The following is a 26649-nucleotide window of genomic DNA, read 5'->3' on the forward strand; positions in this document are numbered from 1 at the left end:
TCTCTGGCTAGTGCCATCTCTCTCGATTACAGGTAATCAAATGGCACTTCGTTGGTACAAAGTCGACTGCCATATCTTGTGAAAATTAGTGAAAGTTTAAGATCGGTGAACGACGCACGACACCCCTTAGCTACCCCAGGCGTGTATAAAATCCCATGTAGCTGTGGCATGGTTTATATTCGAACAACTAAAAGGAGTGTTAATACCCGCCTTACAGAATGCAAAAGGAACTGTAGATTGGGACAAATTGACAAATCAGCTGTGGCAGAATACATTTTCAAAGACAGTGATAATGAAATAAAATTTAGTGAGGCAAATGTGATAGCTAGGACCTCACATTATTATTCCCGCATGTATAAAGAAGCTATAGTGATCTACAAGCATGAAAATAATTTTAATAAAAGAGAAGAAGGATTAAAACTAGACAAGATATGGCGGTCGACTTTGCACGAACGAAGTGCCATTTGATTACCTGTAGTCGAGAGAGATGGCACTAGCCAGAGATAGTTTTAAAGTCGAAAGTACGTGATGAGGGGTGGTGCCATCTAAGCGCTCTATATAAGCGGAACCTTCAACGTCTAGGAGCCATTCGCTGACTCACCTCAGAAGATGCCCGCAGTAGGCAACGAAACATCAGGAAGGAGTAGTAGTTTTATATATGGACCACGGCAATTCACCCCAGAAGTTTTAATTAATGGAGTCATACAGAGCTTAGGCAGCAGAACTTCAAGTGGTCAGCAATCATTGCCAGTTTGTTACCGTAGGCCTGTTTCTTACTGAATCTCATCAGGACTCATATGCAGATTCAGTGGTTTGTGATGCTGTAATACACATGGCCCCTCACAGGGAAGTTCGTGAACATACTTTACAATGTGAAAATCCCTCTCTTAGAGGTTTTGAACATTTCCCAGTCCTTTGAAGTATCTAGTGCAGCAGAGAATCAGATAGAAGCTTGGTGTGAGGTAGCCACAGTTGGTTATTCTCCTCCTCCTTAACTGCTGTCAGCTCATGGGGGAAGATGACACTGCAGCCTCCATGCTGTATGGGACAGTGCTGTCTCAAGCAGCAACAGCAGTCAGCATCCCAACAGTGGCCATGTGCTCCTCTCCTGCCGTGTCCTTATCGTTTTGTTCAACATCAGCAGGCTGCTTGCCCAAGGTGGTGGGTGACTTGCAGCCTTTGTAAAAAAAAAAAAAAAAAAAAAAAGAGAGAGAGAGAGAGAGAGAGAGAGAGAGAGAGAGAGAGAGAGAGAGAGAGAGAGAGAGAGAGAGAGAGAGAAGAGACATACTGTGTCCATGTGCAGCTCTGAATCTCCTTTGTAGGACACGAGCATAGACGTAACAGTGCTTTCCATATGGTGGTAGTCCCAAACAAATTCTATAATGATGTATGTGTTATGCGCAAAATGCATGTGGACACAGGTGCAGCAATGACTTTGTTAAATTCTCAATCTTATGTGGAGTTACCTGTGAATTACAGCAAACAACAGATACCCATATTGGGGACAGTCTTCAACTCCTGTATTTTATAAAGCAGCTGTTTGGCCTTTGACCTTTATAGTGGTAGATGATGTCAACATTGAAAACTTATATGGGTTAGAATGGCTTCAAAATGTTTGAATTCTCTACTTTGGTTGAAGTGCATCTGTTATTGGATCAAGTTCTGTACCAACAACTGTTTTCAGAAGGTTTGGGTGTACTACCAATTTCCAAGGCTCATGTTACAATGAAACGGACAGCGCAATCCCTGCTTTTTTCATGCGTGCCCAACACCAATAGCTTTACAGGAGCCACTCAAATTAGAATTAGATCAACTTATATCTTTGGATGTTGCCATGCCTGTCTCCTCTAACGAATGGTCTACTCCACTGATAATTGTCACAAAACCTAATGGCAACATGTGGTGATTTTAAAAAGTCTGTAAACTCACAGTCTGTTATTGATACCTATAACTTACCCTGTCAGGATGAACTATTAGCATGGCTTTCTGGCAGCCAATATTTTTCCAAAATAGACTTGTCAGAAGCCTACTTGCAACTGTCTCTGGATGATGATTTCAAATGTAACCTCCCCTGTTCAGGTAAATCGGTGCCTGCCATTCAGTGTAGCTGGCACCCCTGCCATCTTCCAATGATTTTTGGAGCAACTCTTGGCCTATGTGCTAGGGTACATTAACTACCTGTATGACACTGAGGCCTCAGGTCCCTCAATAGATGAACACTTGCAGAACCATGGTGCTTTGCTCTTGCTGCTGCAGACCACTAGGCTGAAATGTAACTTGCACAAATCACAATTTTTTCAGCCATCTGTCATCTATTTCAGTTGAAGTCTTGCAGGCTTGTGTCAAGCCTTTATGCCAGTGTGTCAATGCCAGTACAGCTTTGCCGCATCCTACCAATGTCAAAGAGTTGCAGGACTTTCTCAAAATGATTGCATATTACCATAAATTTTTTCTTGATGCATCCACAGTGGCTCAGCCACTTCATGTTCTCTTACCTGAAGATGTTCCTTTTCAATGATCACCCGACTGCAAGCATGCTTTTACACTATTGCAGTCCAAATTACACTTGGCACCTTGCTTGGTTACCTTTTAACAAGACCAACATCTTTTTTTTTTTTTTTTTTTGTTACCATAGATGGGGGTGTTCTCACACACGAATATGTTAACGGTTCCGAATGCTCTACTGTGTGTGCTTACAAAACTCTTGAGTCAAGTGTAACAGCTCTACTCACAGATAGAAAAAGGTATGGTTCTGAATTTCATGTAATCACTGATCATAAACCTCTGGTTTCCCTTTTCCATCCTTCAGCATCTTTACCACACACAGCAGCCCATCACCTGCAATACTGGGCTTTGTTTTTGTCACACTGTAGCTATCAGACTCATTTCTGACCCACTGCACAACATGCTAATGTGGATGCTCTTTCTCGATCACAGATTGACTTGATCTAGCATTTGACAGGATGGATGGTTGTGTTTCCATTCTGATACTGAAGCTCAAAACCGAGTGAGGTGGCACCATGGTTAGCACACTGGACTCTCGTTCAGGACGACAACGGTTCAAAACCCATGTCCAGCCATTTAGGCTTAGGATTTTGGCGATTTCCCTAAATCGCTCCAAGCAAATGCCAGGATGGTTCCTTTGAAAAGGCCAATTTCCTTCTCCACCCTTGACACTATTCAAGCTTATGTCCCATCTCTAATGACATTGTCGACAGAATGTTAAACCTAGTGTCCCTTCCTTCCTTCAAAGCTCAAAACACTGTGGACCGCTGCTTTCCTATTACCAGTCCATAGGGTTTCAGTAGCTATCACAGCTAATCCTATCTAACATCACATTGTTCAATTTGCTCACAATTGCTGGCCGAATAAACCACTCTCTCAGTTCTTTATGGTTTGTTACTGGTGGCTACTGAAGAGTCAGCACCCAGCATTATGATTCTGTCCACACTTCTGGGGCAACACACACCTTCTCCACCTCAACCATTGGTGTGTTCCTCACACAAAATTGCTGTCCTACTGCCATGCATTTTGACCAGATATTGACACTGCGATCAAACGTGTTGAGTCAGCTTGCTCACAGTGCTCCACCAATGAAGCAACACCATGGGACTCTTCTCAGGGCCCAGCCCTCCAGTGCTCCTGGAAGCATATTTATGCTGATTTTATGGGTCTATTCCTTAAATCCTTGTGGCTCGTAGTACTTGATGCTTTCTCAAAATTTCCTTAGATGGTTTGTTGACTGTACACATCCATGATGGCTATGGTCACGGCCCTCTCAAAGATATTTTTCGTTAGTAGAAGTGCCGTTTACGCTTGTGATGGACAAAGGCTCACAGTTTGTCTCTCAAGATTTTGAAGATTTTTGTAGAAAGAGGGACATCCGGCATGTTATGGCCACTCTCTTTCATCCCCCATCCAATGGTGTAGTGGAGCGGCTGGTCCATACATTTAAAACCCAGATGAAAAAATATATCACTCGACCTTCTCCCAAGGAAGCCCTGAATAGGTTCCCGTGTCTGTGCAGGTTCACTCCAGATAGCGAACATAGTCTAGCAGAGCTGCTTCGCAGTGCCAGGTTGCCTCCACCTCCAAAGCCCCTGTTGCTGCCACTGCCTTTCTTCTACCTCCACTGTCGAGTGCCTGCCTGGATGTGGACATGGATGCAGTGCCTCCATCACCAGTGCTCCCTTAGTGTCTCTTGCAGAAGAGAGGGTACCACCCCTGTCCATGCCTGTGCCATTTTGGACCGCATTCTCCTGTGATGGCACAACACCTGCTCCAGCAATCATCCTTTTCCCATGAAGACAGGACATTTCCACTGTGAGCACTTTTCCCCTGAGGAGAACCGTGTAGAGGGAACATGCCTAATCAAACGGTACACGCCTCCAAGGTCGGACTAAAGAGGGCACCTAATACTGGCAAACACACTGTTGTGCACAAAACAGCCTTATATAATCCAGAGCGTAGGACCCTTCGTCAGACTAACATTTATGTGGTGATTGTATGCTCAGCTGTTAGACTGTGCTTTAATGTTTTCTATGGTTAAGTGCGACTGTACCGATTCCTACTCCAGTCAGTGTCTTGGTGCATTTCTTCAAGTGGAAGAGGAATGAAAGTTGGTTGGTGGGAATTCTGACATTGAATTGGCTACATTAATTTTAAGCTGAGAAACCACAACAAATACAAGAAGTAACCAAACTTTGTTGATAAAATGGCAATCAAGACTGTTCTAGCCAACAACACCAAAGTTTTATTACAACAAGTTACAGTGAAAATATATAACACTGTTGGCCTGCTTCTTACACACATCCAAATTAAGCAACATATGTTTTAACATTTCCCAGATTATCAGAACTATGCTATATATTTCAAAGATTACTGGTATAAATCTTTATCATCTAATTTCAATGCTAAGGGACAAAACATCCATGAGTGAATTTTGAAAAACAATTTCTACCAGACTGTTTTCACTCCTGCGTCACATGAAATGTTTTACCTCTAAGTACTTCCTTATATTCCCAATGGCTGGCAGCTCAAAACTGCAGCGTAAAACTCAATCGGTGAGAACAGAAGAAAATTATTTTTAGCATCAGATTCAAACAGCAATTGATTTAACACTAATATTAATTGCCACATATCCTAATATGTTCCTTCCTTCCTACAGTCCCAACTCTCTGCAGAAAGCATTCATGCACACAGTGCTAGTTAATAAGCTGTCAAGCTTGCACAAACATTAAGCAAATTCAACAGGTGACTTACATGCAATCAGTATTCCTCCAAGTTCACTGGAATTCCATATACTTGATGGTTACGCATACTTGTAGTCAGGACTTACATGAAAAACATGGAAAAAAAAGCATACAAGTATCCCTCTAAAACTGGTTTACTTGATTTGTGGCACTCTTGAAATTTTAAACACTACATTGCACAATTTGTCAATTTAACATTTAATTTTACAACCTTAAACAACTGTAACCAAATCGTTTTCAATTTAGTATGTTATTAGATGCAAGTTTAGTAATTAATTAACTTTATGAGAGGTTGATAGGTCTATAGCTAAGCCTACATGCAATGGTAAGTACTTTAGTGCAGTTTTAAAAATTATCATATATATAGGGTGATTATAATTAAAGTTAAACTTTCAAAACACAGTAGAAATAACACCACTGGTCAGAATGATGTCAAATTGCAACAGAATATTATTGGAGATGTGGGAAAATGTATGGCAGAAGAAAGAAAGAAAGAAAGAAAGAAAGAAAAAGAAAAGAAAAGAAAAAAAGAAAAAAATAGTGTGAAAATTGATCAACAGATGGTGCTGTATGTGTCAGAATATGTAAATGAAAACACTTGTAATGCTAAGACCCATTGAAGTTAGTATAAACACGCTAGGTACGCGGTTTTTCCTCCTTTCGCGTCTGCAATGTTTGCCATGACTATCTCAATGCAGGATGGCACTCAGCTTGTAAAGCTGTATTACAATGACTGCTGTGGGTCTGGAGAAAATGATTCGGAAATTCGAATTCTTTTGGTTTTCAACCTGGTAGAGGGAGGAAACAAACTGATTCGACGCCAGTGGAAGCAGTGGCCACAGCAATGCAGGAGGAGACAAGTGGTGGTGTGTAAATATGTAGTGCATGGAGAATTGCGCGAATGTTCATAGTGCCTAAAATCCTACGAAACATCCTTCTTTGGTATCTGTTTAAAATTACCCATCTGCATGAGTTGCTCCCTGTTAACCTGCCAGCAGAGAGGCCTTTGCTTTAGAATTTCTTGTTCCCATGGAAGTTGACAATGATTGTCCGTAGAAGATTTTGTGGACACACAAAGTCCACTTCCATGTGACACAATATGTTAATACACAGAATTGTCGAATACAGACAGCAGAAAATCCACACGCAAATCAACCACTACCACTTCATCCTGAAAAGGTCACTGTGTGGTGTGGGTTTCCGGCACCATTTATCATAGGGCCATATTTTTTCGAAGAGACAGGTGCTTCCGGTCCTGTTACCTGTACTGTAACTGGTAAGTGCTATGAGCTTCTTTTGTGCAACCATGTCATTCCAGCTCTCCAACAACATGGATGGGATCATTTATATGCAAGATGATGCACCTCCGCACATTGCAAATTCAGTTAAGCAGCTTCTGAAGTGCCATTTCAGAAATTCCACAATTATCAGCCGCCATTTTCCCACAGCCTGCCCATCCTGATCACCAGATCTTAATCCATGTGACTTCTGGCTGTGGAGCTAACTGTACATGAACATCTTTCAATGTTCTGGTTGCAAACTTCGCTGCATTTGAGGCACGCACTGCGCAACACTTTCTAAACATGACCCCGGAAACACTTCAGTCAGTTACGGAACATGCTTTTTCTCAATTTCAACTTGTAACAGTGGACAGTATATTGAACATGTTTTGTGCCAGACACATGGAAATTAATAATCTGATTAGATTTTGACTAATGCTTTTTTATGCAGTTTTGGCCTCAGGACAATTAAACACCAATGTGATTGATGCTTTTTATGCAGTTTTTGGCCTAAGGACAACCAAAAACCAGTTTTTCCCATCCGATGGTAGATAGGCTTACGTAATTAACATCACCAATATTAAATTATAATGCTTACAGCGTCGCCTATTGTTACATTTTCTAACTATTTGTTTTTCTGCTGCCATACGTCTTCCCCCTTTTCTGATAATATTCTGTTGCAATTTGATATCATTCTGATCAGTGGTGTTATTTCTACAGCGGTTTGGAAGTTTAATTATAATCATACTGTATATAAATTTTGTTCCAGAAATTATGGAAAGTGTAAAAAAAAACAGATGAACAAACCAGTTCTCCCGCTATTTCACTATGGATGAGCCTGACATTTTGGCATTAAATGTTAGTGACTTCATGAAAGAATGTAAACCCTATGTAGGAATATCAACAATGTAGGAAAAGATAGATTTCTGCTTACTGTAAAGAAGACACATCAAGTTGCAGAAGGGCACAATTAAAAGACACTTACATAAAGCTTTCGGCCACAGCCTTCATCTGTAAAAGAGAGAGACACACCATTCATACACAGACGCAAACACACTTCATGCACACATGATCGCCAACTCCAGCATCTCGGGTCGGAATGCAGCTAACACATGTGATGCAAGCAGCAATCACCAGATCCCACATAATAGTTGCATTCTGGCCCAAGATGCTGGAGTTGACACTCATGTGTGCGTAAGGTGTGCTTCCTTGTCTGCATGAATAGCCTGTGGCCAAAACCTGTATGTAAGAGTCCTTTAATTGTGCCTGTCTGCAATTTCAAGTGTCTTCTTTAGGGTAAGCAGCAACCCATTTTTCCCTACATTGTTGGCTTCATGAAAGCCTTGAATAAACATATATAAAAACATAAGCTGCTATTTCTAGTAATTTCCAGCAACAAGAACTGGTTTTTCCTCTCTGCCACTCTCATATTAGTCATGGAAAGTTTTATTTTATATGTTCAAACACTTGCACTGCAATGTCTCTCTCATCCTCCTATCCAATAATTCACATACAGAAGACATTCTTTCCAACCATGGACCCTGATTATAACTGATTTGTGTCCTTTTTTCCTCAGTGATTTAGGTGTCATTCATGATGTGTGTGCATTTATATCGGAAAGTTTTATTTAGCCAACAAAACAACGAAGTCATGGCAGTGTGTTACTAGATCTGAGTGTCACCATCTACACATGTCAACTGATACCAGTAATAAACAGCAATTTTGTCGACTGAATAAACATATCTAAAAAACTGAATTCAATCATGGTAGAGTTCTCTATCATTACTCAATGTTATTTTTTGGAAAATAATTACAATAACCTTTCACACCTACAGATATGCAACTATATACAGTTATCCCAGGAAATATGGTCAATGTTCAGGGATAAGACATAAATGATCGTCTGATGCAAAAACTTCATGTGGACATATGTTCTATTCTGAATGGTTTTTGAGAAAGAATACATTTAATGACACTTTTGTATATTTTTCTTGAGCAGGATTAAAACCTTGGCCTCCAGCAGAAACATGTTGCAGTACAACATTAAATCTACATTAAGTTTGCTACGATAAAGGTCCTATTCATTTTTTCTCTAGGACGAATGGTTTGCACAGAGAGCAAAAGGAATACTGTAAATCTTGCATGACGCACATGCACTGTACCTTAGGTAGCATTGTAGGCCAATCTGAGGTAGTTTGCAGACTTCCTCTACAGCACTATGGTACACTGTAAAAACTGACAAGGTATTGAATAAGACAGAAAATAAATTACAATAAATTAGACACATCCAGAAAGTAAATTTCCAGATGATGATGTATTTAATGGGGAAAATTATGCATGCACAATGGATCTATTATGTGACAATCAAATGCCAACCGGAAAGGAGTTCCCCGAAATGGTACCTCTTACTCGTTCTCTCACTGACTGTGAGGTTCGGTCAGTGACAAGGTTCCTTAGTGCACAAAATATAGCACCCTATTCATCGTCGGCTCTGTCAGGTCTACAGGCAGATCATCATCAGCAAACAGATGGTGCATCACTAACATAGGCTTTTTCCCCGAGGTCGTCGAAGTGTGCATGATAAAGAGTTGTAGTGATTCGAGAATTTCTAGGCAAATTCTAGAACCACTCAGCCTTCCACCTTCTCGGACACACAATATTTTAGATGTGAGGGGGGAAAAAGGAACCCTATCTACTGCTGCGCATCACCTGTCTGTGTGTGCATGTCTGCAGTTTGTCGTGAGAAGACTGTAGACACGGCGGTCGAACAGCACCAATAAGTATTTGTCAGTCGTTCCACGGAAGTCGTAATGAAAGGACACAGAAGAACCGAGGAACTTCTGTGTTATTCTGCGCTGTTTTGTAATGGTGACTACTGTTAGTGACAAAAGAACAGTTGAGTTGAGACGACTATTAAGTAACTCTTAACTTTGACTTGCTAGAGGGAAGACACGTTTCTGATACCTGTGTAATAGAGACGTCACTGTTAAGTCAACTCCGTTGTAAATGTAACTTAATGGTGTCTAATGGGAGATGACATAGGCAACTTACAAGAAGTCAAATATTTATGTGAGAAATGACCAGTTGTTCTTTACAGAAGTTGAAATATACCGAGAGTAAACTAGAAGTATTTCTTCAAGTAGCTACTTATTTCACAAGTAGAGAGATAGAGAGAATCTCGTATGTTCCTTTAACTAGCACCATTCTTCAGAGAAGAAGTTTTTAGAGATTCCAGTAGCTGTCTAAGCAGCAAAGAAGACAAGTGTGAAAAACTGAAGGAAAAAGGAATTTTGAGACAAAAACGAGAGAAAAGCTATCAAGTGTTGCCATAGCAACTGAACATAACAACACAATAGAACCATTAAGAGAAGGTGGAGTATGCCGCAGTATATGAAAGAGAAAATTTGTAAATGCAAATAAGGGAGAAGACGTGAGAAAGTCACAACTTGAGTAACCGGAGAGAAGATCATGACGAATTAGACTAAGAAGAGATACGCCTAGAATGATACGGCTAAGAAGATGGTGTAGGGAGTATACAGCTCTCACACACTTTGCGGGTACGCGGACACGGCAACAAAAATCCAATGCTGCCGGCACCAGTTGCTGTTAGAAGGTGCTGACCTACTTTCACATCTGCTCACTGGCACCTACACCGAAACCGGCCTACGTCCGACATCGCCAGCACCACCTGCTGTTCACTGGTGCCGACCTGCCGTCACATCCGCTCACCTGTGCTGCAAGAAGTCTACATCGGGTGAGCGCAAAATGAAACTTTAGTACCTTAGCGAGAAGTGAAACAAATTATTGTGCGAACTTTATTAGCATAGTTATCATGCTTAAAGTTATTTTTTAAATGCTTATAGTGTCCAAAGCTCGTAAAATCACGGATAATGTTCAGCAAGTTGGAGAAACTTCGGAACCAACTGTAGCTATCAAAATTACCAAAGGCGGGTCTGACTGGTCTGAGTTAGTAAATCTAATTAAAGCTCAGAGCATACAATTAGGCTTAATGAATTCTCAATTAGAAGATCAAAGTCCTAAATTAGACTCAGTAAATACTCAATTAAATGACAAATTAGGTGATCAGGGTACATGTTTAAATGCTCAGAATGAAGTTCTAAATAACCAAATTGAAAACTTGAATAGTCGAGCAATAAATACAGGTCTACTAAATGCCAAGGTTGACGTACAGAGTAGAGAATTTAGTAATCTGTGCAAAGGCATGGATGCTTTAAAGACTGAATTGATACCCTAAATAGTAAACTTGAAAATCTGAAATTAGGTTTAAAGAATGAACTAACTAATTCTTTGGACATTCGTGCAAATGAAATGTTTACAGAATTCAACCAAAAACAGAATGATAATTTTCGGGATTTTACAAAAAAAGTTAGAATTTGATATAGAGGAAAAATGTAATATGGTAGAATCCAAAACCAGTGAAAAGTTAGGATCATTTGAAAATGTATGTAACGTTAAGTTTGATGCTGTAAAGCAAGGATTGCCTACTTTAAAAGTGTTGAAAAGCAAGATTAGTTAATGCCAATAATCCAATCACACATTACAGGCTTTAATACGTGAATAGATAATGTGGAAAGAAACTTCAAAGAGAAACTAGCAAACTTAGACTTCTTAAGTGTAAGTAGTTTGGAGGAATAAGTAGATGACATATAAATCAAAGTTGCTACGAGAATAACCTCGGGGAATGTATCGCCTATTGTTTCTTCTGAACTTTCAGATACCGAAAGGATATAGATATCCGAAGGATATAGGTGATTTATGGAAAGAATTTAAACTTATCCAGGATAAAGTAGACAAGAGAGTGACTTCTCCTAACGTGGTATTGACTAGTGAAGTGGTGACTGATTTACAATGGGGGACCAATTCAGGATTATCCAGGCAATTCCCTAAGTTTAAGCCAGATAGGGATGTACATCCAACTCATTTTTTGAAAAGATTCAACCAGGCTTTACCAACGAACTGGGAGGATTCTAAAAAGATTGAATTTGCTGTGGTGTACCTTGTAGGAGCCTCAGCATGGGGTACTGTAAATATTGAGAATTTTTCTTCTTGGGGAGACTTCCAGAAGAAATATAAAGAGAAATATTGGTCTGCTAGTGCCCAAGAGGAATTAATATCAGATTTGTGGGACCTGAAATATTACAATAATACATGGAGTACTATGAGAAAGTATTTCGACTGGCATCTAACATGGGCAAAGTACTTAGATAAGCTGAGGGAAGAAGAAGGGTTAGTGAGAATTTTAATAACAGTAGAAGAATTGTTGTCCTTTATGGACGCACTGGATGCATTAAATAAGGACCACAATGAAAACTTCCACCAAAGTGATAGCCCGAACTACAAAAGGAACAGTGTTAATAAAAAAAATAAAATAAAATAAAATAAAAAATAAAAAAAACAAACAACATGAGCTAACCTAGCTAGAGTAAACCAGTGCAACAGAAGAAGCGGTAACGACAATTATCACAAGAAGCATCCACCTTCGAATTTAGGTCCAGTAACTTCGCAGAAATTTGTACCAAGTAATAATAGAACACAAAATGGTAATGTAACATCTGGATTCGGTAACCAACCTGTGATCACTAATAATGAGAAAACATAGTACAATCTGGATCCAGGACTGGGGCCCAGGTCATGGAAATACACTAGGAGGCCTTAGTGCATAATAACTATGTTAATTTCACACACAGAATACCTACAAAAGAATGGTTACTGCTAGAAGAATCAAATATAATTATCAACATTCCACAATCTATAGCAGCAGGGACCATCGAGGCTTCTGAAGTGAACATATTTATAGACTCAGGTAGTGAAGTAACACTCATATCTAGCGGATTCTTTAACTCCTTTCAGACTAAACAGCGCTTACTGCTATTGCCAGTAACTGGAGTTTACATAGTCGGTATAACAGGAACGAAAAGTAAAGTTGTGAAAGATGAAACCCAAGTGAACTGCAGTGTTCGAAATATCATATATTGTCAAACACTTTTAACAGTAGAAAATATTAATAGAGATGTATTATTTGGTTTAGATTGGTTATTAGAATTTGAAGTCATCTTAAACTTTGAGGAAAATAATCTTTGTTTTGGTAAAAGTAACAGCACATGCTGGATACCGTTTGAGACAGACACCTACATTGATAAACAAACAACGGAGTGTCAGTGTCTGCAATTAACAGTTACAGCACAATTCTCACCAAAGATCAATAATGTAGATCCAGGAACACGTCGAACTGATATACAAGACAAAATCAATGAATCCCAAATATTAACCAAACAACGAAGACGAGATTCATATAAAATTCTAATGGAACATGAAGTAGTTTTTTCCGATTGTCCAGGCAATATCAGCGACTACATATGTTAATTCAAAATCAGACATGACACCCCATTCTTTTGCAAACCATATCCAATACCCATAAGTTTGAAACAAGCAGTTAGGAAGGAACTCAACAAAATGATTGTTAACAATATGATGGAATGTAGTTCCAGCATGATGAATAACTCTTTGGTCATGGTGAGGAAAGCTACAGGTGGGGTACGATTATTGTTAAGATGCTCCTACATTGAATAAGCATATAGACACAGAAAGAGACAGGCCAATTAATACTGACGAATTGTTATCCTAATTTGAAAAAACAAAGTTTTTTTAGAAGAATCGACCTGACTGCGGGATACTGGCAAATAAAATTACACCCAGAATCCAAAAAGTATAAACTGTTTCTGTTTAATGGCAAATCACATCATTTCAATGTATTGCCATTCGGACTTAATATTTCTGTATCCGTATTTATACGTGTGCTGGATGAGGCATTAGGGAGAGATTTATTGAAGGATTTAATAATATAATATAATATATGTAGACGATATCCTAATAATATCAGCTACTTGGGAAGAGCATTGTCTCACCTTATTCAGAACCCTGAAAAAATTTAAAGAAAAAGATATTATGGTGAAACTGTCTATATTGTACTTTGCGTGCCAAGAGCTTAAGTTTCTACGTCATATTGTAGGGGTGCAAGCAATTACACCAGACCCTGAACGCATCAACGCTATTAAGGAATGTCTACACCCTAGAAATGTAAGACAGTTGAAGGGATTTATAGGAATTTTACGTTTATTAAAGAATGGAGTACCATGGATTTGGGATCCAGAGGCAAATGATGCATTTGAAAATGTGGAAAGTGTGCTTGTTCAATCACCCACGTTACATCATCCGGTTATGGGTGAACCACTAAAATTTCAACAGACACATCTGATTACGGTATTTCAGCAGAACTTTTCCAAGGAGCATGGGATCTAAATAATGTAGAACACCAAACTATAGATTTTTCTAGCCACAGTCTAAATAAGCATGAATTAAATTACACAGCTACTGAAAAAGAACTATTGGCAATTGTATGGAGTAGCCAAAAATTTTAAACACTAGTATGGGGATCAGAAATCCATGTTTATACACATCATCAAGCTCTATCCTTTCTTATCTTACACAGTAGATTAATGCGAAGGATACTTTTCCTACAGGAATGTAATATTAGGATACAATATGTAAAAGGTTTCGAGAATATTGTACCAGATGATTTGTCTAGTTTACCCATAGGAGTGAAAAAATTAAAACATATGGAAGTATCCAGCAATCAGTAGCAACATACAGTGTAGCATATTTTTGTTCCTATCCCCTTTCAGAGTGATGTGGTGAATGTCTTGACCATGAATATCTTCTGATGTGTTAATGATATATCCGAGGTGTGTGAGAAAAGTAATGACTCTGAGAACACTGTGAGCAATCTTTGAACATTGTGTTATTCTACTTGTGTATTCCAGTGTGTTCATCCCTTACAGATACTCAGTCCGACATTCAGCACTATACAGCCATCACATATTTCTGAGAGCACCATCAGCGAAGTTGTGTCTTTTGTTGTGTATTACGAAAATGGAACAGTGGAATTTAGAGCAAAGTTCTGCCACTAAGTCTTGTATCAAACTTGTGGATTCTGCAAGTGTGACCTTAGAAAAGTTGAAACCGGCCTAATGGAAAGATTCCTTGTCAAAACCACAATTTATTCACGGGCACAAATCATTTTTCGAAGACATGGAACATGCTAAAGATTAACCTTGCTCAGGAGACCTTCAACTTCAAAAACCAAAAGAAATCACTGAATGTGTGGACACTCTTGTGAGATCAGACTGACTTTTACTGACAAATATGAGGGAGGACCTGTTAAACTTAAACACTTCTAATATATGTCAAACTTTGAAGCTTTTCATATGTGAAAGGTTTGTCCCAAAATGGTGCTGAAAGACCTCACATCAGAGCAGAAGAACAATCGAAGAAATGTGTGTATGCTGATCTCCCTGAGGGGATAGCCAGTGACCATGAATTGTACAGTCTTTTGTCACATGTAATGATTGGTTGGTTTAAAGAGGGGGCAACCAAACTGCTAGGTCATTCCTTCGTTCTGTTCAAAATAATTCCTCAGGGGAGGGAACAAAATATGTGAGACATACAAGACACAGCTGGAAGAAAGGAGAAAAATCACAAGAATGACAAAAGGGCAATGAACACTAAAACGGACAAAATCAGACAAAAAAACCACACAGAGATGCAACCAACACGTATAAGAGATAAAAACAAGAGGGCAGATTACCATGGCTGACTGACCATGAGAATAAAAAGGAGAAGCCAGCTGCTCTGCAACACATTAAAACCTCCATCCTAAAAGCACTAGGGTGGAGGACACGGAGGGACAAAGGACATTTGCTAAAACTTAGATCAAATGATAAAACCTACCCTCATGAATAAAACATAAAACTACAGCTGCTGTTGAGACATTGTCACCCAGCACTGGGAAAGTTAAAAGTCCACGGCTAAAAGCAGTCCAGCAAGAGGTGGACAACCGCCATTTGTGAGCCTCAGTGACACCGAGGTGGGTCCTGGCAACGGAAGACATAACGATGTGTTAGCCACACATAGCCAATGCAGAGCCGTAAGAGGCCAACTGATTCCCTGTGAGAGGACCACAGGGAAGACTTCCACAGATTCGTAGTATCCTTAATGTCACACAGTTTGTTGTGTGTACTGTTATTCCATTCCGTCTCCCAAAGCCGAGAAACCCTGCAGAGTAAGACAGAATGAAAGTCACTTTCGGAGATGCCTGTCTCAAGAAGCGGTTTCGTGTAGCCTGTTTGGCCAGCCTGTCGGCAAGTTCATTGCCTGGGATTCCAAAGTGTTCCGAGTCCATACAAACACCACTGAACAATGGGACCATGCCAGGGCATTGATGGACTCCTGAATGGACGCTACTAAAAAATTGTGACGGTAGCACTGGTCGATATCTTGTAGGCTGCTCAAGGAATCAGTGGATAGGAGAAATGACTCGCCAGAGCATGAGCAGATGCGCTCAAGAACACAAGATAAGGCCGCCAGCTCTGCACTGAAAACACTGCAACCAACTGGCAAGGAGTGCTGTTCATTGTGTCCTCCATGAACATATGAAAAGCCTACATGATCGTCAGCCATCGAGCTATTGGTGTAAACCACTTCATCACCCTGGTACATGTCGAGAACTGAGAGGAAGTGACAGTGGAGAGCCGCAGGGTTAATGGAGTCCTTAGGGCCGTTGGTAAGGTCCAGAAGAATCTCCGGCATAGGCGTACACCATGAAGGTGTATGCGGATGGACCTGGATGGGAGATGGTAACGGGAAGGACTCCAGTTCAGACAGAAGGAATCGCATGCAAATCGCAACCATTAGCCTGACCTGGGCTGCCGATGCGGGAGACGAACTGCCAGGGGTGGAAAAAGGAGGGGGTAATTCGGATGCTCAAGAGAACTACAAATGTGTGCAACATAACTGGCAAGCAGTTGTGCATGTCGGATCTGTAATTGAGAGACTCCGGCCTCCACCAGCACACTTGTGACCGGACTCGTTCTAAAAGCTCCTGTCGCTAGGTGAATCCCACAGTGGTGCGCTGGGTCAAGTACACACAACGCTGAGTGTGCCGCCGAACTCCCATAGTCAAGGTGGGATTGAACAAGGGCTGTGTAGAGCTGCAACAGTGTGGAGTGATCTGCACCCTAGTTGGTGTTGCTCGGGCAGCGAAAGGTGAGATAGCCAATCGGGTGTTGAAAACCAGCCCTAAGAATCGATATGTCTCCACTACAGTGAGTGAATCATCATTAAGGTAAAGTTTTGGTTCTTGATGTGTGTTGAAAACCAGCCCTAAGAATCGATATGTCTCCACTACAGTGAGTGAATCATCATGAAGGTAAAGTTTAGGTTCTTGTGAATGGAACAATGTCGATAGAAATGCATGACACACAACTTTGAGGCTGAAAGCTGGAAGCTGTGGGCTAGAGCTGTGACTGCACCTTTTGAATGGCTTCCTGTATGTGCCGCTCAGTAACACCAGTACTGGAGTACCAGTACGAAATGCAGAAGTCGTCCCAGAGAAGGTGAGAGTGACGGCACTACAGCTGCTGCTAGACCTTTAATAGGCACTAAAAATAGAGTGACTCTCAATACAGAGCCCTGCGAAACGCCATTCTCTTGAATATGGGGGAAACTATGAGAGGCACTGACTTGGATAAAAATCAATCAGGAGCGGGTCCCGGAGACCCCACTCATACAATGTGGCAAGGATATGATGTTGCCAGTTCGTGTCGTATGCTTTACGTAAGTCAAAAAAGATGGCAATCAGATGATGGCATCTGGACAAGGCTGTTCGGATGGCAGACTCGAAGGAAATGAGATTATCAGTGGTAGAGCAACCCTGGTGGAAGCCGCCCTGACATGGAGCCAACAGGCCACGTGACTCCAGGACCCAACCCAAACTGCCGACACACCATATGTTCCAGCAGCTTGCAAAGAAAGTTGGTGAAGCGAATGGGCCAGTAGCTATCCACATCGAGTGGGTTTTAACCGGGTTTGAGCATCGGAATGATGGCACTCTCCCGCCACTGCGATTGAAGGACGCCATTTTACCAGATCCGGTGGAAAATCACTAGGAGATGTTGCTTATAGTCAGATGAGAGATATTTAATCATGTGACTGTGGATCTGATCCAGCCTAGGAGATTTGTTGGGGCAATGTGCAAGAGTGCTGAGGAGCTCCCATGGTGCGTTACAGGGTTCACTGTGGTGTGTAGTGAATGAGGGGACTTCCCTTTCCACCTGCCGTTTGAGGGTGCGAAAGGCTGGGGGTTAGTTCTTTGATGCAGAGGTTCGAGCATAGTGTTCAGCAAAGTGCTCGGCAATCACGTTTGCATCAGTAGATGACACGCCATTGATGTTAATGCCAGGAACACGTGTTGGGGTCTAGTACCAAAAAAGATGTCTGATCTTCGTCCAGATTTGCGAAGGATACGTATGGTACCCAATGGTCGACAAATACCTCCCAACACTCCTGTTTCCACTGTTTTATAAGCTGGCAAACAAAGGCACAGAGCTGCTTAAAGGCTGTTAGGTGCTCTAGGGAAGGGTGCTGCTTATGTTGCTGTAGAGCCAACGGTCTTTAATTGCCTCAGCAACTTCCGGCGAGCACCAAGAGACTGTCTTTCACTGGGGGCACCCTAAATAACAAGGGATTGAATTTTCTGCCGCATGAAACGATCGCTGTAGTGACCTGCTCAACGACAACATGGGGGAGAATCAGCGGTGACAGCAGAGGTGAAAGCTTCCCAGTCTGCCTTGTTTAAAGCCCATCTGGGTAGGTGTCCATTGGCACGACACCGAGGGAGTGACAGGAAGATGGGGAAGTGGTCATTACCATACAGGTCATCATTTGTTCTCCAGTGGATAGATGGGAGTAGGCCAGGACTGCAAGCCGATAAATGCCATGTACCACACTGAAATGTGTGGAGGCACCTGTATTCAAGAGGTAGAAGTCGAGTTGTAACAGTAAATTTCTAACCTCGCTACCTCGGCTAGTAAGCATGGTGCCACCCCTCAAGGGGTTATGCACGTTAAAATCTCCCACAAGTAGGAAAGTTTATTTTCTATGCCATCCTTACCCTGACACCCACAGCTTCAAGAGGGGTTTGAAGGGGCACAGGTTCACTACATACTGAGATCAGGACATAGACACAAACACCACCTGACACACTATTATAGTCGCTATTGTTCCTATACTATCCCTTACAGCCACAGAGAGCAGGGGTCCAGATTGCTGGGAACAACGTTTCCTGGAGGGCACTGTAGAAAGCAGGTGTAAAGCTTAACAGTTGCCATAGCTCAGCCAGGTAGTGGAAAAAACTGCCGCAGTTCCACTGGAATATTACGTGATCGTGAGACTGGGAAGGCATGAAACACTCAACGAGGCAGTCTATGCCTCATGGTCACCTGCTGCCATCAGATGACTACCTGTGCAATCAACATCCATTGTCTCTGAGGGCCCAGCGAGATCTAGGTCCTCAGCAGACACCAGTATCTCCACCTCATCCTCAGACACAGAGCTTGTAGGTAGTGGTGGTGAGAGTTCCGCCACAGTGCCTTGGTTCTTGGGGGTCTTTTTTGTTTTAGCTTTTTCTCGCTGCTCCTTAGGTTTGTCCGACTGGGAGACCTGCACTGATTCAGTCTCAGGGAATGAGGGGGCCCGTGAAGCCCTACGACCTGTGGTTGCTTCAGCCACTGTTGGTTGTCAGCTTTGCCACTGGTAGGAACCTGGGATGGGAGTAACCCAAGGGATCCCTTTCTGGCGAGAGGAGCCGAAGAAGACTTGCCCTTCTCTGGCTGAGAAGTGGGACTGACATCCCTGATGGTTCGAGGGGGGTGGGGGGTGAGGGGTGGGGTGGTGCTCCTGAAGTAGGTTGTGCAGGAGCAACAGGGATGGAAGTGGACAGTAAGACATATCCTCAACTGAAAAAATCTCAAATGAGCAAAGGTCCAAACAATGCTTATTTGCTTTTTAGACAGTAGGAATGCCATGCATAAACAATTTATTCCTCCAGGATAATCTGTCAACTAATTGTTTTATAAAAATGTACTTGAGAGGCTCACAAAATGGGTGAGTAAATGCTGAATCATACAATGCCCTATGTGACACATCCACTTCCATCATGACCTTAAAAGGCATTCCTGTTGTTCCCTAGACCCCTATTCACATGATTTGAGTCCATGTGACTTTTTTATAATTGAAAAATGTGTTAAAAGGGCCTCACTTTGGGGATTGTGGAAAACATTCATGCTACCAAGCCTGGAACAATGACTCCACTGGTGTATAGCTTCCAAAGAGAACTACTTCGAAGCAGATAATACTGTTATTTGAAAAAATAAAAACTTTGGCACATAAAAAAATCAGTCTCGTTACTTTTTTCACACATCTCATATATCTATAATTTATTTAACCTTAATGAGTAGTCTCACGCTGTTCACAAAGTAATAACTGTCATGTTCTTGTAACTTTGTTATCCCCAGATAAGTATTAAATTTGTGTTTCTGATAAAACAATGCTGCATTTTGCTGCACTATTTTGTAACTCTTATGCAGTGAAAGCACTGACTATCTGCAAAACCTTGCCTATCTGCAGAACCTTGCCAACTATTCGTCAAAGTCAGTGTCACAGAAGAATTAAAAGTTAGTTATAGAAAGAAGATCCTCTCCCTCACTATGTACAGGGATAGGATGAAAAGATGGTACACTATTTGCAGTACTTTCTTACATGTCAAATATAACTGAGGTGTAGAAAGAAAATCCTTCAGTAAGTTTCAGGCACAGCTGTTCAGAAATACAGATACAATGAGTAACAGGATTACCCTGGAATTGCAACAGAATTGGTGATTTATTTTCATCTGACTTGTTAACTTTTTTTGTTCAGAACTGTCATCAGTGGTGAGTTTTGAGTAACTGTTGTGTACATAGTTCCACATAGTCTGCATGTACACAACTTTCCCATTAGATCACGCCCCACTAAGCACAACAGCGCAGGCGCAGTGCTCGTCCGTCTCCACTCTACGAGATGGCGCTGCCATAAAGACGGTCCAAATTCTGCTTCCGCCGATCCGCGTATTAATATGTAACGCAGCCAATGGAATTGCTGCTAACGTAGAACCTTTTCTCCTCGTGGATCACACTCGCGCAGTGATATCTGAACGCGCGAGGCATTATAACAAGTGTACAGACCTCCGATTAGGCAGTCTGCATCGGTCTGCATTTGTCTGTATCAGTCTATAGTCAAGTTTCAGTCTGCGCCTAATAAAATTACCATATTCTTGTACATAGCCATGAAGAGAAATTAATAGACCCTTTGTCAAGTATCAGAGATATGTGAGAATAAGATTAACGTACCAAGACCAAAGGAACTTCAGATTGTTAATTGTAAATATCATTCAGAATCAAGTTACGTAATATCTATGATTTATATTATTTCAATAAATGTGTGTGAAAATTAATCAAGTTCTGTTTAAAGTTGGTCACCATCAATCTGCTACTCTAAGTGTGCAAGTGGCATTTCTATCATCTGACCTAACGGCAGAAGATAAACACGCCACGATAAGACCACGATACATATTGCTGACACTCGCCTACTTCGTTAGAGTGACAAGTCCAATAATCTGATGGTGTATGTACCGAAGGTCGTACAGTACGCACACCACAGTAATGCATATGGTACATTTATCTAGATACTATACTAAATTTCACTCTTTTGCCAAACCAAAAGAGAAATTGAAAAAAATAAAATGTGATTCTAGGCACAAATGGAAAGACAGTCTATCAAGAAGAGCAAAGAGGAAATATATAAGTGATATCATCATTGAAGTAGAAACAGACTTCAGAGAACAAAAGACTAGGGGAAATATTTCTGAAGGTGAAGTACCCCTGAAAAGGTCATCAGCCCAAACAGAAATTCGTCAAAGATTCCCATGATAAGAACCTGATAAACGATAGCGATATAGGTGAGATACAGAAAGAGTATTTTCGACAGCTTCTAAATTGTGATGAACCCTAACTGCAGTTGAATTTCCAGTATCTAATTACACCCAATGCAGATTATCCCCCACCTACCATGAATGAGATAAAAACCAGAATCAGACACCTTAAGCGGAATAAGAGTCCAGTTGAGGATGGAATACAGACTGAAATGATCCTGACAGGAGGAGAGAAACTTACAGAAAGAATACACTGACTGATACAGGCAATATGGACTAAAGAAGAACTACAAACAAAATGGATAACTGCTCTGATTTGTCCAATACATAAAAAGGCCAACAAACTAAAATGTGACAGAACTGGTGATTGGGAAATACCAGAGAGGTTTCTGGTCAACAGTAGATCACATCTTGAGCCTCCAGCAGTTCACTGCAAAACTGGGTGAATATGGTAAAGATTTGCATGTTTTATTTGTTGATTTTAAAAAGGCCTATGATTGTATATATCACAAGAGCCTGCACAGCTGTTTAAGGGAGTTTGGCATGGCAGGGAAACTAATCAATCTGATAAAGATCTGAAACTTTGTGGCAGATTAAAACTGTGTGCTGGATCAAGACTCAAAATCGGGACCTTTGCCTTTCGCGGGCAAGTGCTCTACCATTCTGATAAAGATCTGTCCGAGTCAAACGTGCAAAGGTGAAGATGGGAAGTCACGTAACTGAGGAACCCTGATGAACCAACTGAAATTATAACAGGACTCAGGCAAGGAGATGAGTTGTCCCCCACCATGTTCAACTTTGCCCTCAAGAAGATCTGATGCGAGACCTTCCAAAAGAATGAAGGGATTGAAATCGAAGGAAAGAGACTGGAATACTTAGCCTATGCAGACGACATCAGTTTACTCTCTAAGTCTGAAGAGAAGTTGGAGCAAATGACCAGAGCACTATAGGAGGCTGCCAGCAAATTTGAGCTGAACATAAACGAAGCCAAGACAGAGTATCTCGTTATGACGTGAGGCCAAAGTCAGTCTGCGGTTCATCTACAATCACTGCAGGTGGGAGACCAGTCCTACAAAAGAGTGGGTGAATTTAATTACCTAGGGGCACTTTTCAGTGAGAACTCCTCATATGAAGCAGAGATCAATGCCAGAATTCAAGCAGGAAATCGATCTTACCACAGTCTAGCACAACTGCTTCGGTCCCGATATCTCTCCAGACAGTTTAAAATTCAACAATACAAAACCCTGAACCAGCCTGTTATTCTATATAGCTGTTTGACGTGGAGTATCCGGAAACCAGACTTCCATTTAACTCCTCATTTTTGAGAGAAAAGTGCTTTTGAAGATCTTTGGTCTGATTCTGGATGCAGACACAGGGGAATGGAGGATCAGTCACAACCAAGAGCTTGAGGAACTATACCAGCAGCCCAACATAGAAGGAACTATCAAAACCAAATGAAAGCAGTGGGCTGGCCATGTGGCCCAGATGGAAGATCACAGATGGCTTCGGAAACTCCTGGATTTCACACCTACAGGAAAGAGACCCAAGAAATGTTGGAGGGATGGCCTCCATGAAGATTTAGACCAAGCATCAATAGATGTGGACGGATGGCGGATAGCAGCAATGGACAGAGTACAATGGAAGAGGAAACTTGTAGTAATGTGCCGCCCACTGAGCCTGATCACGTAAAGGAAGAAAAGATTTATCCATAGGTAACAAGGTTATGAAAACATGATAGTCATTTCTTTATGAATAACTTGAGACTACTTACTAAGGTTAAATAGATTATAAACACACATAATTTATCTTTAACAAGTCAAAAGATAATTATGGTGAAGAAGTTCACCATTCCACTCTTCTTCGGTAAGTTTCCATTCCAGTCATTGACTAAAAGTTTTTTTTCATATCTTTTAATAGGTTTTCAATTACCCCCCCCCCCCCCTCTCCCCTTGAGATGCACAGCATATGTCAATGTGATATTCAGATTGTCCCCACACTGCAGCTAGCATGTCTTGAGTTATAGCTTCCACAGCTGTTGTTATACGATGTCGCACTTCATTCATTGTTGTTGGTAATGGAGGCACATAAACAAGAATCTTTTATAAACCCTCACAATAAATAATCACATACAGTCAGGTGTGGTGACCTTAGAGGACAGTAATGTGATGGTGAATCATTCGGTCCAGTGCGACCGATCCATCATTCAGTAATCCTTTGATTTAAAAATTCCCATGCTTTCAGATGCCAGAACAGAGACACCCCATCCTGTTGGTAAATGAAGTCATTCGAATCAGTCTCCAACTATGGGAAAAGAAAGTTCTCAAACGTCTCCAACTATGGGAAAAGAAAGTCCTCAAACATATCTAGGTATGGGTTTCCTGTAACAGTATTCTCAACAAAGAAAACTGGGCCATACATCTTTTCCCATGAAACTGCACTAAACATATTAAATTTTGGAGAGTCCCTCCTCATGTTGAACAACTTCATGTGGATATTCCGCACTCCATATTCTCACATTATGACAGTTCACCTTTCCACTTAATTGGAATGTCGCCTCATCACTAAACAGTAAACATGGAAGAAAACTGTCATCCTCCGTCTTGTCAAGAATGAAATTACAGAACTCCACATGTTATCACCTTCACAAAGAGCTTTAAGTCACTGAATTTTCTATGGCTTTATGAGTAAATGTCGATGCAATACACACCAGATGGACATCAGGGGCATGCTGAGCTGTTGAGCTGCACGGAGAATGGAATTTTGCAGACTCCTTGTGAAACTATGGCGGAAGCGTTAAACGTCTATGTCAGACACTTGTGAATGGACTGGCGATTTGCCTTTACACGAACAGCCTATTTCTCGGAATTGTACAGTGGGTTACAGGAGTCCACAAAACTGCAACAGAGTTGGCAACATACTTTTGTTTGAATTGTTAACCATTCATCATCAATTGTTAACCATTCATCATTAATTATGAGTAAACACTACATTTCTTTTTTGTTCTTTGTTTTTGCCTGATTTTTATTCTTTTTCCCAGAACACAGTACAAATTGCACAAACTCATCTTGCAATAACTATTGGGAAGAAATTTCACGTTTATTTTCATACTAGCAAATTTTCTTTCCATTAGCTAGCAACAACTTTTCTAAAATTACAGTAACTGATTGGAAAAAAAACTAAGTTCACCTATATTGATGTAGATAAGAAAGTTATGTATGTTAACCACATGGCAAAATACCCTGCTCTTCATGTGCTATCACTGCCAAAATCTTGTTTCAGTGTCTCAAATGGTTTAGGAAATATATGGAATGTTATGAATATATTACTCTCTCACAGATGTGATTGGAAGTGAATGTGTTACATAAAATCCATTTTCTGAGATTAGAGGCACATAGGGACCACCTCCCAAGTCTAAAGAAAAATTCAATATGTTAGCTAAAATTTATATACAGTAACATGTGGTGTAATATGTAAAATTAGAGAGCCCATATTTTTTACAGCAAACTTTTTCAATTTCGTGAAGTGTCTGACTTAAGTGCATATATCACAATAAGTAGGACTGTTAGGGGGATGATAGGCATTTCACCATGAAGCTGACACACAAAGATAAAAGCAACATAAAAATCATTTTTGTTCTCAACAGTTTCTATAAAAAGTTTGAGAAAGTTTCCAGGATACACGCCTCGATTCCGCAAGCATAGACTGTTATTAACCAGTGTGTCAAAAGTGGGCAAAGAATGTCATTCATTCCAACTCACTGGGTGCTGTGAGACTGCATCAGTTGACACCACCACGAGGCAGCTCCGTTAACAACATTGGGACATTTTCTGTTCTGGTTCAAACTGTCTCGCACTGAACCCCTCCCTCTCTCTTCCTGCGCAGGTAGCCCTTCTTCCTGTGCGCACACTATGTGCCCAGCCAAAGGCATATTTTAGCTGATTACTGATGACAACATTGCCACAAAGCCCGTTCATAGTTCCTGTGCTATCTCCACAGCATGGTCAATATTGACACAGTGTAGCTTACCGACAGTGTAGCTGAAGCCCTTGCGGCAGCCCAGTCTTCTGGCCCAGTTCTCAATGTCACTACTGGCCTGTTTTATGGCTCCTCTTAGACGACAGCTACCAGCTTCCCACATAGTGCACTGCAATACTTTGGCATCCTCTGTGGCGAACCAGGAGTTTCAGATGCCATCAGGCAGACTGAAGCCTTCACACCTCAATTGTGTGCACTTCGTGCCCAGCCAGATGCTGTTCACACAGTGCCACATTCTTGCTGGTGCTCTAATGAATGTCACCTAGCTGAAGACTGATTTACTACCTGTTGGTACCATCACACATTCGGCAAGTAAGTTTCCCAGTACCACCCATTGCACAACAACCCAAACGTCAGTGGCATCTGCAAGTGAGCATGCACTGATCCCACACTGCCCACAAACAGGTGATCACCTCAGAGAGAAAGTGTGGCTTGTTTGCTTGAAGACAAAGGATCGAACCTATGTTTCTGTCCACATGTGCTGCTCCCTGGACATCGACCGATGATACCGTTTTGACTGTCAGTTGACAAAAATTTGTCTCTGGCCACCTGTGTGTGTCTACCTTATGAAACTGGACTGAGGGCTGCACTGCACCTTCAGCCAAAAAGTGACCATTGCAGAAATCACAGAACCAATCACTGGTGCCAATTTCTTAGCACAGTTTCATCCCTGATGCTGCTGGCTCTCAGCTCATCAACAAGAACATCAGTCACACAACTGTTGCGTACCACTGTGTTGTTCGTCCATGCTCGACCATTTTCTGGCCATCCCACTCCCATCTGGAACAGCAACAGAAGCATGGTGTGGCACAGTCAATTACATCCACACCACGCCTGACCCTATGCTTTTCAGCAGATCACCAGGATGACTCACATTGGAATGACTTGCTGCTCTTCCAACCAAATTTGAGAGATTATGCTCCGTGATGGTATAATTCACCATCCAGACAGCCTCTGGTCCTCTTCTCTTCACCTTGTATTGACTGAGGACACATCCTGTTGACCCTGCAGAAACTATTGTGTTCTTAATGCATGCGCTGTCCCTGACAGTTATCTGATGCCAAACCTTCATGACTTCAATGATGCCCCCAGTGGTGCTTCAGTGTTCAGTGTCCTCAGCTGCATGAAGGGATTCATGCAGATACCAGCTGCACACAATACATCCCAATGCCCTTTGCCCTCTTTAAATTACTTTACATAA

The 26649-nt window shown here is 41.3% G+C and overlaps 1 protein-coding gene across 3 annotated transcripts in view; it reads right to left on the minus strand.

Moving 5' to 3' along the window:
• The window catches only part of LOC126353937 (activated Cdc42 kinase Ack), a 403423-nt gene that overhangs the window by 29019 nt on the left and 347755 nt on the right, over positions 1–26649 (minus strand). The window contains exon 15 of one of the 3 annotated variants that reach the window (XM_050003204.1): positions 5263–5333. The exons of the other annotated variants lie outside the window; for them this stretch is intronic. Within the exon in view, the coding sequence (XP_049859161.1) occupies positions 5312–5333 (22 nt within the window). The 3' untranslated portion in view covers positions 5263–5311. The remainder of the gene's footprint in view (positions 1–5262; positions 5334–26649) is intronic. 3 annotated transcript variants of the gene reach the window in all.

Source organism: Schistocerca gregaria, chromosome 3 (genome assembly GCF_023897955.1).
Source record: "Schistocerca gregaria isolate iqSchGreg1 chromosome 3, iqSchGreg1.2, whole genome shotgun sequence".
Lineage (NCBI taxonomy): Eukaryota > Metazoa > Arthropoda > Insecta > Orthoptera > Acrididae > Schistocerca > Schistocerca gregaria.